At 44.6% G+C, this 13,037-nt stretch overlaps 1 protein-coding gene across 4 annotated transcripts in view; it reads right to left on the bottom strand.

Annotated features, from left to right (window-relative positions):
- LRCH1 (leucine rich repeats and calponin homology domain containing 1) overlaps positions 1-8,858 on the bottom strand; it is a 198,064-nt gene extending 189,206 nt beyond the window's left edge. The window contains exon 1 of one of the 4 annotated variants that reach the window (XM_031001295.3): positions 8,151-8,858. In XM_031001295.3, the coding sequence (XP_030857155.3) occupies positions 8,151-8,457 (307 nt within the window). In that variant the 5' untranslated portion in view covers positions 8,458-8,858. The remainder of the gene's footprint in view (positions 1-8,150) is intronic. The other 3 variants (XM_031001296.3, XM_031001293.3, XM_031001294.3) reach the window with 3 other exon arrangements.
- Between the last annotated feature and the right edge of the window lie 4,179 nt (positions 8,859-13,037).

Raw genomic sequence — 13,037 nt, 5'->3', positions numbered from 1 at the left:
TGGGCTGATAGGGAGGCTGTTTGTTTTGACAGGCTGGGGGCCCAGATGAAATGAGAGTGGGGTCAGTAGAATCCTACAGAACAGGGAGGAGAAGGGACATGAGGTAAATGACTTGGGAAAGCAAAATGAAGGCAATCCAGAGGAAGGGCAAGCCAGGCAGTGTGTTGATGGTGCTGTCTTTGAATTGCCACCATTGCCTGCAGAGATAAAGTGAGTTAAATCAGAGCTAAGCTGACTGAACCAGATCAGAAATATTGATGCTACTCCTCACGCTGTATGGCATAAACATCAAAAATAGGGAAGAATAACAGAGGAACACATCGTGTGCCAAAGCTATACATACCACACTGCAGGGGTCAGCTGTCAAAAGCAAGTCCACATGAGAAGCCAGAAGATTAGAAAAACTAAGATGGGGGCCACTTTCTGCCCATTTGGCAAGAACAGTGGAGAGGAAATTCAAGACACACTGAGCTAGAGGGCTCCTGCTCAGTTTCATCCCACACCTGTGTTAGGTCCCCATCCAGCAGAGGGACTCAGAGAAAAAAGCAAACAGCAGAAGGAAGAAAAACAAACATCTAGGAAGATCCCAAAATCAAATAACCTGTCCCCGATTACTTAAAAATGTTCGGTAAGAATTTCAGGTACAGTCAGTTGAGCTGCCTCAGCACCAGCATCATATTAACAGAGAAGCAATAATTTCTTACCAAGCAAAATATGAAGTATTTCTGTTATGCAAATCAAACATACTGTTCTTCTCTAATTTTTTTCTCCAGCTATATCCTCCTTTATGGCCAGTGAAGGAGGATATGGTTAGGAAAAACAACGAACAGAAATCTGACTATAAAAGCATTTCCCTTCTATTGCATGGTTGGAGTAAGCAAGGGAAGCCCCAATTCTCACAGTTCATCAACTTTCTATTCATGTAAACAATCTCACTTTATTTTTGAATTACTTTATGGGAGGAGATGGTTTCCAAATGTACTATTTCTTACTGCAGAATATGGAAGCAATAACACTAAACTCTTAAATTAGGATGAAGAATAACACAGGCATATTTCATGTTTGAGTCTATATTAGAATGCCTAGTTTTCCTACATTAAGTCTGACTTGGAACCCTGACCTTTCTTTTCTTTTTTTCTTTTCTTACTCTCTGAAATATCGTGGCAAAATTCTGATGCAAAAACAAAAATCTTTCATGCAACAAAAGACTAGCAGCAATAACAGAAGCTAGGCTTCCTATGAGTTGGGCATTAAAAAAGATTATTCACTATGGAAAAATAGTTGGGTTTTGTGCCTTCCATCCTTAACACGTTTATAATAGATTATAATCTTATAACTTGAAATAATCACTGCAATTAACACCAAATTATCTTAATTCTAACAATTCACACAATCACTGAAATAATCACTGGTGGAATTGCCATATCTAAGCTCAAGCCAATATCCAAGACAGACGTTCAATTTTCCAAAAAGCCCAAGAAATTCTGAAAAGTGGCCTCACAAGCAGGTTTTTCTGAGGCTTAGACAAAAATTCAAGTTACCCATGGCCTGAATGACAAACCCATAACCACCTTATATGGAGTTAATAATAGCATTTCTGCCATTTAAATTATCAAGGCTTTGAAAAAGCACATGCAGTACCACACCTGAAGGGAAATTATGGGGAGACATTAAGAGTAAGTAAAGGCTGCCCAGCTGAAATATAAAAAGTCTATATATATATATATAGGGGAACAGAAATGTATACACAAAAGAGGAAAATAGCTTGTGTTTAAACAAGCAATGATGAAGTTGAATGATATAATAGAAAAAGTCTATGTACATATACCAGATGGACAGCACGGGCAAAACAAGTTTGACTTCTGAATTAATCGACGTCAACATGGATTTCAAAAGGTATCTACCTTTTAAATGTTTATTACAAAGAGTTATTATGCCATGCCATGGGAAATTTCAGTTCATTACAGTAACACACGCACACAAAAAAAAGTCTCAGTCAATAATTTAAACAAGAATTTTTAAATGACAGGGTGCGCTAATTTGTGGCCTAGTATCAAACACCTACCAAAAATCAAATCAGATGTTGCAGTGACTGACAAACTCTCCAGTAGAGTCATTTCAGTGATGAAGGTCAAACCTTGGGCTGTTCCTTTGTAAACTGGCACAGACCAAAAATTCCCAGAGGTTCCCTGGCCTATAATTGTATGCTATTATTCTAGAAGCATGATTAGTATGTCCTTGCCTTTTCAAGAAAGCAGCCTGTAATGCAAGCAATGAGAATAGCATGTAGGTTTGTGGAGACTGTTTTTGCCATATACCACAGACATGTGGAAGGGCCCATCTAGACGTGATTCAGAACCACTGCAGATATTGTCTGAGTTGTTCCAAAAGCTTTTGTTTGATGTTGGAATTTATCTATACCTTAACAGGGAAGAAAAAACAATAGTAATAGGAAAGAAAAGGATATGAATCATAGTTTATGAATGGAAGAATATTTAGAATACATGTAATAAACAAAGGCATTTATCTGATAGTAACCACCACAAAAAGCAACAGGTATGTTAAAAACTACCAAATTTAATTCAATAGCAGAATGATAATTCAAAACTAGATATAACTATAAAAGAACATACATTTTAAGGAAACACATGTGATTTCCAAAATTTTATTATATTTATAGTGAAACATATTGATGGCCAAAATTATGAAATAAAGTTAAGTTGTTGAAAATGACTAGATTTTGTTATCAAGTCTTCCGTGAATTCCAATGACTAAAGAGTGCTAACATCCCAAGGACTCCATTGCTATAGGATGGGAATAGGGTGTGGAAGTCAGCCTTCAAGAGATAAAACCACCCACAAATCTCAGAGAAGATCCTTTGAATCTGTACAGACATTTGAGAGAGCCAGATCACACAGAGCTAGGGTGTTATTCCCACAGGCTGACAAATCCTAGGCTTCAGCCATTTCCGGAGTCCTCAGTTAAAGGGTCATAAGAGCCCTGTAGCCTTTACTCCATTATAAGGCAGGAGTTGGGTAGAAGAATATGACCAGAAAGACAGGCTTAAATGCCCTCTCTGTTTCTTTTATTCACAGAATCTTAGACTGTCAGGTTCATTTGTTTGTTTGTTTGAGACAGAGTCTTGTTCTGTCGCCCAGGCTGGAGTGCAGTGGTGCGACCTCGGCTCACTGCAACCTTCACCTCCCAGGTTCAAGCAATTCTCATGCCTCAGCCTCCCGAGTAACTGGGATTACAGGAACCCAGCTTTTTTTTTTTTTGTAGACACAGGGTTTCACCGTCTTGGCCAGGCTGGTCTTGAACTCCTGGCCTCAAGTGATCCACCCGCCTCAGCCTCCCAAAATGCTGGGATTACAGGCGTGAGTCACCACACCCGGCCAACTGTCAGGTTCTTACTCCACGTCTTGGCACCATCCTTCCAATCACAGAATATTCATATGCACTTCTATCTAAATCCTATCCATCCTACAAAACCTGATCCAAATCCTACCTCTGCTATCAAAGTCTTTCCTAAGCATCCTCATGAAAATGACCTTTTCCTCTGAATTCTACACACAATGTCCATCAGTGCTACTTGGCACCTCACCTTGACCTGCCTTGGGCCTCAGTGGCTTCCTGGAAGTGTTATTTAGCATCTCATGTATTCCTGTATTGTCTTACACTTTGCATCTCCTACAGAACTCTTCCCTCACACATAAATGGGTACTTTTAATGCTGCACTTCAATATTCTTCCCTGAGTAAGCTCTTTGTTTCCCACATAGTCTTTGTTTTGTTTGTTTCTTTGTTTGTTTGTTTAAGGCAGGGTCTCACTCTGTCATGTAGGCTGGAGTGCAGTGGCGCGATCATGGCTTTCACTGCAGCCTCAACCTATGGGCTTCCCACCTCAGCCATCCACATAGCTGGAACTACAGGCATGCGCCACCACACCTGGCTAATTTTTTATTTTATTTACTTATTTATTCATTCATTTTTTGAGATGGAGTCTCTCTCTGTCGCCCAGGCTGGCATGCAGTGGTGTGACCTCAGCTCACTGCAACCTCAGCTCACTGCAACCTCCGCCTCCTGGGTTCAAGTGATTCTCCCACCTCAGCCTCCTGAGTAGCTGAGATTACAGGCACACGCCACCATGCCCGGCTAATGTTTGTATTTTCAGTAGAGATGAGGTTTTACCATGTTGGTCAGGCTGGTCTCAAACTCCTGACCTCAGGTGATCCACCCACTTGGCCTCCCAAAGTGCAGGCATTACAGGTGTGAGCTATCGTGCCTGGCCTAATATTTTATTTTTCGTAGACATGGGGTCTCACTATATTGCCCGGACTGTTCTCAAACTCCTGGGGTCAAGTGGTCCTTCCACCTAGGCCTCCCAAAGTGCTGGGATTACAGGTGTGAGCCACAGTGCCTGGCCCATAGTCTTTCCTGCTTAGAGCCAACTCAAAAAGATAATTAGCAATGAAACATTCCCCACTTTCCTTAACAAGACTTTCAACAAGTGTCCTGCATGCCAAGTCTAAGGGCTTCTTTTTTATTTTCTAGAACCTCCTGCAATCAGCCACTTTCTTTTCTTACTCCTTTTCAATTCACTTTTAATTGTACAAAATACCCTTTTGAACTTCTTCATCCAAAATGACACTACTTAATAAATCAGCACCAAAAAAAAAAAAATTTGCTTTACTCAAATGCAAATTTGTGTACTTGTTTTTCTTTGGACCAATTTTATGCTTCAGATTATATGTATTACTAGTCATCATTTATACTCTTGCTACAAGCCACCTGAAGTCAATACAAAGCAATCTGTGTATTTATAAAACAAAGATATTCCATCTATCCTATAACTCATCCTATTTATCCTGCAAAATCAATTTATTCATGTATCTCCCTATTCTCCAACTAGAATGAACTCCACAAGAAGGGATACAGGGATTCTCTTTTGGTCACTGTTGTGTCCCCAGCGCCTAGATCAGTGGCCAGCACTCAGAGGGGCTCAGTACATTCTTGTGGAATCAATGCTGGTTGAATGAATTTCCAGGAAGCCTCCCAGATTCTACCTCTCAACCCCTTCCCTCTGCTTGATGAGAATATGGTCAAGAACATGAATTAACGTGAGGCTGCCAGGGTTCCAGTCACCGGTTGACCATCTCAGTAGAGGTATAATCTTCAGCATATTACGTAACTTGTCTCTGTCTCAGTCTTCCCATGTATAAATGAGGGTATGACTGGGCTCCTAGTGGGGACTAAGATCATGCAGATAACGCATAGAGAGGCGCACCCAGTGCTGATAGTGGCTCTTCTGTTTTGTCCCTTTCCATCAGTGACACCTGTGTCACTCACTGCACCTGCGTGGATCAGTCTTTCTTTCCCCGTTTCACCTATTAAAAGACTAGACTCTGACAACAAAACTTATTTTGATTCAAATAGAAGTAAACTAATAGGCTCAAAATGAGAGCTTGAATTTTTTCCTATCAATAAAGTATATGCACTTGAGTGACAGCTTAGACATCTATTCTATGTTTCTTTGTTTACTTCTTGGTTTTCCACTCTGTTCAGATAGGCTATATTGCCCAGGTGCAGTTCTGCACAGGTGGCTGCCAGAAGCCTGACTTTACAAGGCGTAAACCAAATGGCCTGTAATATACAACAAAACAGTGAGAAAAAGCTTGCTCTACCACTCCCTGTCTTAGAAAATATATGGAAAAAAAAATCCACTTTGCCTCTTAGGCCTTTAAGGATCTTCATATGCCATTCTAATTTTAAGAGACATTCTTAAAGTAAACATGAGTCAAGGAGAAACCACTATCTTTATTATAAATGTTACTACTCAAACTTTCAACTGTACTAGAACTCTTACATGTAGGCTGTGTCAACACTGTGTACACTGGAGGTAACTTTAACTCTTTATTTTGCTTTCTGGTCTTTCAAATAAGAAACTGTGCTCAATTAAATTTATCTTTAGAACAAAGAGTACATGTGGTTTACACCTAGCTTTTGACCTGAGGCAAAGACGTTTTGCAGAAGCAAATATTTAATACATTTGGGTATTCTAATTTCATGTAAAATAACTAGCTGCAATGAATACTTTTCTGATGGGGTTGACTTAAGTTTCTACAAACATGAATATCCCTCCACTCCTCTTCCCCCAAATAATACTGTATTTTTGGATGAGGAATTAACATAAAGCCTCTGAATTTTAACCAGTTAGATTTTCCTGAGCATAAAACATGTGCAAGTGAGCTCATAAATAAAAACCTGCAAAACTCACAACTTAAGCTTGCCATAAACAAGCCAACAAGAACACTTTTCAGCATCCACTTCACATGGCGAGGTCTTAGCTAAAAGATGTGATCCCTGCTTTTAAAAGCACTGGTCTTCTCAAAGAAATGCCAACACAGCAGACACATCAAGTTCACCTAACTTTGTAAATAATCCTTAGCATAACTGAAGTAGAACAACTATGAAGCCCCCTTACTGAACTACACAAACCTATTATTATTAGTCATGCCAGCTCTATTTTCTGCAGGTATATCCAACCTTAGCATAGCTAACTCATGGTACACTCTATAGCAGAAGGGAAGTAAAATTTAATGTATTTTTTTAAGTTAGTGATTCAGGCAATTCTTGGAATAAGTTCCACTTGAGAAGATGTAACTAAGAGGTCTTATTGAAAGAGACTCCCCAGCTGTTGACAGCTCAACTTTGGAAATTCCCTCTTTTTTGCCGATTCCTAACTATCCCTAAATCCAAATTACAAAGTTTAATGACCCTGGAGAGCCATCTTTGCCTCCAGTGAACTCAGAACTGTATCTAAATATTCAATAAGGCTCTAGATAAATGTTTATTGAATTAAAAGGGGGAAAAGACACTGGAAACCTAGCCTCCAAAAACCCACTGCCTGCTCCCTTGCCCACTACAAGATTAAACTGGGTGCGCCTGTGATGAGAGTCAACCCATCCAAGACCCAGGGGGTCTGACCCTGGGCCATGAGGCGATGACAGCCAAGAGGTCTGGGCAGCGGCTCCAAAACGGAGCACCCACTGCCCTGGGAAATGTTGGGCGCTTGCTATGACACAAACCCTCCCCCAGAGAGCGGAACCGGATGGCCGGAAACCAAGTCAGTTCTGTACAGACCCTAAGGCCCCAATCCTATTCCACCACCCTCCTTCCTGTTTATAGATCCCGCTCCTGGAACTCCAACTACCAAAGAGAAAGCAGACGTTTTAGAAGTACGTAACACATGACTTAACTTGAAAAAGTTATGCTGCTTATTGGCGCGAGTTACAACTTGCCGGGCTCACACAGGAAAACAGGCTCACGTTAATTACTTTGCCTTTAATATGCCACGCCGTCCTTTCCTGGGGCCCCCGCAACCGTTGGGTAACTGAGAACCAGGTAGCCTCGGTGGTAGGACCCAATCTGTGTGGGCGGTGAGCAAAAGGCACGGAAGGAAGAGGGCCGATCGCTTCCGAAGCGGCAGCCGATTGGGATTCACTACAAGCCCGGCGGCTCTTTTCCCGCACAGGCGCAGGGAGAGGAAGCTTGGGCACCTCACAGGCGGCACCGAGTTGCCCGATCGCTCGGCGATGTCGCCGAGGGGGCTCGCGGCACTGCGACGATGCCCCTGGCTCGGCCGAGGGCGTGCCACCTTTGTCTGGGTTTCCCCACCAGGATGGGCTACGCCTTGATGCAAAGACGGCTTGAACTGGTTGGAGGCGCCGACGCCGCTGTCCGCGCTGGAGTTCCCAGCCCTGCGCGGGGCCCAGGAAGCCGACACAGCCGCCTGAAACCTCCCACTTACACTGCGCGCACGCGGCGCGCCTGCAAGTCCCAGCCCCGCGGTTACTTCCCTGGCGCGGCAGCCACAGGGTGGAGAGCCGGCGACCCCTCGCTCTCAGGCGCAGAGGCCCGGCGCACCCCTGCCCTCCTGGCACTGCATCGCCGGACCAGGCAGGGCCCCCGTGCCCTCTCCAGGGCCCGCTTCTTCCGCGCCCACGCGAGTCCCTTCTTCGGGAGACAGCGGGCCGATGGACCCTCCCTCCCCCAGCAAGACAAGATCTCCGACTGTCCACCGCGTTAGGGAACGCACGACAGACACCCAGACAGCACCCACACCCCTGCCCGCCCCTCGGCCCTCACTCACCTGCCTGCACCGTGTCCGAGAGGTCGTGCCCGGGGACTGCGGTACGGGGAAATTCCTTCAATTTCCTGGCGCTCAGGTTCAGCCCCCCGGAGTTGGCCGCCTCCTCAAGCGCGCGCTCCAGACCCCGGTTCAAGGGCAGGTTGAAGCCCCCGCTGCCACCGCCGCCACCACTCGCCCCGCCGGGGGCGCCGGTTCCTCCGTGGTGCTGCTGGTGGTGGTGGTGGTGGTGGGGATGATGAAGTGGGTGCAGAGTAGCTACCGAAAGGGCCGGGACGAAAGGTTGGGGTTCGCTTCCCGGCGTCGCCATCTTCTCCCGGGCCCCCCCACCCCGCCCCGCCGCTCCTGCGGGGGGGTCACAGCGTTCCCCGCGAGGGGAAAACGGCAGCTCGGGCTGAGTGCCGCAGTGCTCCACCGAAAGGCGCTGGAAGGAGGGGAGGAGGGTGTGGGCAGGCGCGTAGAATGGGGGGCGGGCGTAGCAGCTCGGTCTTGAAGGTTTCCTGTCCCCGGGAAGCTAAGGACTGCGGCGGCGGCGGCGGCAGCGGCGGCAGCGCGCATGTGTCTCCTCCCGCCCCTGCGCCTTCCTCCCGGCGGCTCTGCCCTCCTCCGCCGTCTGCTCTCTCCTCCTCCTTCCCCCACGCAGTCTGCCCCGCCTGAGCCTTCCTCCGCGCCTATTCTGCCGGCCGCCGCCGCCTTGCCGCGATCCGCCCCGCAATCGGGTACACGGCGGGGCTGGACGCCTGCTCCGGGGCAACTGAGGCGCCGAATCTCTCTCTGGGCGTCCTTTTGCCGCCCAGGAGGCTTTAGGGGACTGGAGGTTGCGGGGATAGGGGGGTGGTCTGAGAACACGGATAAAACGGCGGGAGGCAATGAATGGGATTTACAGTAGAGTGAGGTTTGGGGCAGGAGAGGGTTCTCTCAATTCTGCGATTTATTCTGGCCGTTTAACCCAGAGATCCCCAAGAGGCAGTTTTCATTCACTATGGGGTCATCCCTGCAGATGCCCCCTGGCATTTGGGCGCTTACAATGAACCAGACGCTTGTTTAGGGAGTCTACGTAAGTTATCTCATTAATCCAGGGACCCCAGGAGTGCCAAAGTTGTTCCCCTGAGTCTACAGAGGAAGTTAAGCAATGTATCTAAGGTCACCCCTGCAGTTAGAGGGGCGCTAGATTCGAGCTAGGGCCCTCAGAATCTAGGGTTGCCCTCCTTCACAGTGTACCCCTGGGCCAGACGCCAGCGCCAAGGGACGAATACGAGTGGGACAGAGTGTTTGCTGAGCGGCAGAAGAAAGCTACAGACATAGGAAAGAAAAACTCAAAATGAGGGCAGTGTTTATGGGGGACAGAAGACATTGTCGTAGAAGAAAGATGAGCTGGCTGCTCCCCGAAATTGGGTGGTGCCAGGAGAGGCTAGAAAGCCAGTGACCCCAAACAGCAAATCAGTCACAGCTCGAGTCTGAGCTGAAAGAACCATCGAAGTGTCCTTGTGCCCTTCTTCTTCCCGCTTTGGGGCATGAAAACGAACATGTCCGCTTGCAAGTGAATTCACATTCTGCCATCAGCCACCCAGTGGCACCCAGGCCAATGCTGGCACACCAGGGGCGACAGAGAACATCTGACACCCTAAGGGCAGACCAGCTGGAAGATTAATAAAGTACCATTCCTTTCCTGAAGTTAAAGCTTCATGTCCAACTTTCCAGGGCCTTTATTTTTGCTCTGTTCTTAAGGCTTGATTGTCCCCTATGAGCGACTTGGCTTGGGGAAAATGAGTCGGGGGGTGGGTGCGGGGTTGTTGGGGTGTCAAGCACGAAAGCAATGCAACCCTTGGAGTAGGGGAGCTGGTTTTTTAAGTGGTAATGCATAACTTTGATGGCCTAGGCAACAGGCTGGAACTGGTGACTTCATGGACTCGGCACTTAAGTATGGCATGATCTGTGTCACTTGAATTGACTGCACAGATAGTTGCCCTTAATTCCTGCGGGATTCTTGGCCCTGAGCAAAGCATTCTAATCTGCCCGGAGGAGACGCGCCACCTGCTGGTATCCTCCCGCAAACCTCCCCTCTCACATGCCATTCGCCGCAGCCTTCCAGGCTTTTAAAAGTCAGGCTTCAAAATTCATAATAATAATGACAATAATAATAAATGAAAGTATACTTCCATCACAAAAAAGTAACCAAATTTCCACTTTCCTCGAGGGAGAGGAACAGAGAAAAACAAAATCCAGTGAAAAACAGAAACACAGAAAAAAATCCAATTAAAAGAATCTTCAGCTGAAACCAGGTGGTAGTCTGTGTGATCAGCAGTCAGGACATGATTTGGGACATCTTCTGGCTGACTGCAAATTTAGTTCAGACTAAGAGTCGTTGTGATGCATCATAGGAAGCATAAATTTTTTTTAAAAGACCACTAATTCTTCTTTAAAGAAAATAATGGATTGCATATGAGCCCACGATTTGCTTTTTAACAAATGATCAGTCCCTCTGTTAGATAGACCTACTCATTGTGGTTTGTTTACCCACCTACAGATTACTAAACTGTAAATTCCATGAAATAGGGACCTATTCATCTTTGCAACTCTCTCCCCATGCTTCAGAATCGAGGGGAGTACTTTGTATATAATGAGTGCACAATTAATATTAGTAATCAATTAAGTATTGCATAATAGGCCATGTGTTTAACAGGTTTGCCACCTGTTGATATGTCCTTTTTTATTTGTATAAATTTATGGGGTACTTGTTGATACATCTTTAAAGTTTCAAATGATTTCCCTGAATGAAGGAGTTTTTCTTAAAATGGGAGAGAGTACTTGACCCTTGAAAATGATCTTGATTATTTCTAAATATTAAAGAAACTCGACAAGCCATTTCCCCTTGCTGTCTTGCTTCTTCACTATTTCTTCAAGAAGATGGACATCTCTCTTTTGTTTAATACCCTGTTTACTTATTCTGAAAACAGCACCCTTTTGCTATTAAGGGCAGGAATCAGGCTCTTTTAAAAAAATCCGCTGCCTGGAAGATTCAACAAATAATGTTGTCTGGCTGAGATATTTGATGCAACTAGTAACATCAACATGAATTTCTCTGAAGATAAATAATATGTGTTTCAGGATTTTTCTATGTGAATCAGCTAGTTGATGAAAAAATGACCCTGATAAAATGAGAAAAAAAAATAGGACAATATCCTGAGTTTTTCATGAACCTGAATGTATTTAATTTCAAAAATTATATATAATTGTGAGGCTGTGCCTTTACTATTTTTTTTCTGATGGAAAAAAAAAACCCAAAACAATGGTAACAATAAATTGTAGTGTTTTTTAAGTATGCTTTTTCAAAAAATAACAAAAGGAGGTTACTAAAGTCAGTTACCAATTATTTTGATGTTGTTTATCTCTGAAATCAAAAACTCTGGGAACTACTGTACTTGCTGAGACCCTTGGTTTTCTTAAAAGGAAGTTAGTCATACATAAATCTAGTCACCTGCTTTCAAGCATTTTCTTAAGCTGTGCTCACATCAACTAATCTTCTTTTCTTTTTTTCTTTTTGAGATGCAGTCTCACTGTAACCTCCGCCTCCCATGTTCAAGGGATTCTCCTGCCTCAGCCTCCCGAGTAGTTGGGACTACAGGCACCTGCCACCATGCCTGGCTAATTTTTTTTTTTTTTTTTGGTATTTTTAGTAGAGATGCAGGTTCAACACATTAGCCAGGCTGGTTTCAAACTCCTGACCTCAGGTGATCCACTCACCTTGGCCTCCCCAAAGTGCTGGGATTACAGGTATGAGCCACTGCGCCTGGCCCCTTTATTTATTTATTTATTTATCTATGGGACAGTGTCTCGCTCTGTCGCCCTGGCTGGAGTGCAGTGGTTCAATCCCGGCTCACTGCAACCTCCGCCCCCCAGGTTCAGGCAATTCTCCTGTCTCAGCCTCCCAATTAGCTGGGACTACAGGTGCACACCACCATGCTGGGCTAAATTTTGTATTTTAGTAGAGATGGGGTTTCACCATATTGATCAGGCTGGTCTTAAACTCCTGACCTCAGGTAATCCACCAGCCTCGGCCTCCCAAAGTGCTGGGATTACAGGCATAAGCCACTGCACCCAGCCCCTTTACATTTTTAAATACTTCATAGCTGACTATTGTCCAGACGCAGTTTTTTTTTTACATTCTGTGCCCCAAACTCCCCAGCAAAAAACCTCAACCCCTTCATAGAGGCTCATGCTTCCTTCTCTTGGAGCAACAAAGCAGTAGCTACTAGCCTCTGGCCACTTTATTTCCCTGTTTTCTCCCAGATTAAGGTGGAGTTCTGGCTCCTAGACCGGGGAGACTTTATTTAAGTACTCCTTTCTACAGCAGTTCCTGCAGAATAAAGAAACTGCAGAATCTATGCCTCAAGATAGGATTCTCAGAGAAGCTGGCTTCTTGACCATTCTCTGAATGACAATAGAGGAGCAGTCTTGATAAATCAATAACCTATACTTTAGTCCTTGTTCTGTCTTCATAAATATGTGTACATGGTCTTATGAAATGTCAATTTTCATTTATGTGTGATTTTTGTTTTTAAATCCATGATTTTTAAGAAATTATATGAGATAATATAACCAATTGTATAACGGAGAGACAACATTCTGAACTAGAACTTATGAGTGATAATAGGATTTTGAAAAAACCTGAGGAAAACTTGGTTTGGACCACTGTGGATTAGAAGCTGATTGTAATGAAAAGAATATTTTGGTAACTCAAAAATGGAAAACCAAACATCATATGTTCTCACTTATAAGTGGGAGCTAAGCTATGAGGATGCAAAAGGATAAGAATGATACAACAGCTGGGCATGGTGGTTCACGCCCATAATCCCAGCACATTGGGAGGCCGAAGTGGGCGGATCACCT

This window comes from Gorilla gorilla, chromosome 14 (assembly GCF_029281585.2).
Source record: "Gorilla gorilla gorilla isolate KB3781 chromosome 14, NHGRI_mGorGor1-v2.1_pri, whole genome shotgun sequence".
In the NCBI taxonomy this organism is placed as follows: domain Eukaryota; kingdom Metazoa; phylum Chordata; class Mammalia; order Primates; family Hominidae; genus Gorilla; species Gorilla gorilla.
This window is presented reverse-complemented; position numbering and strand designations above follow the sequence as displayed.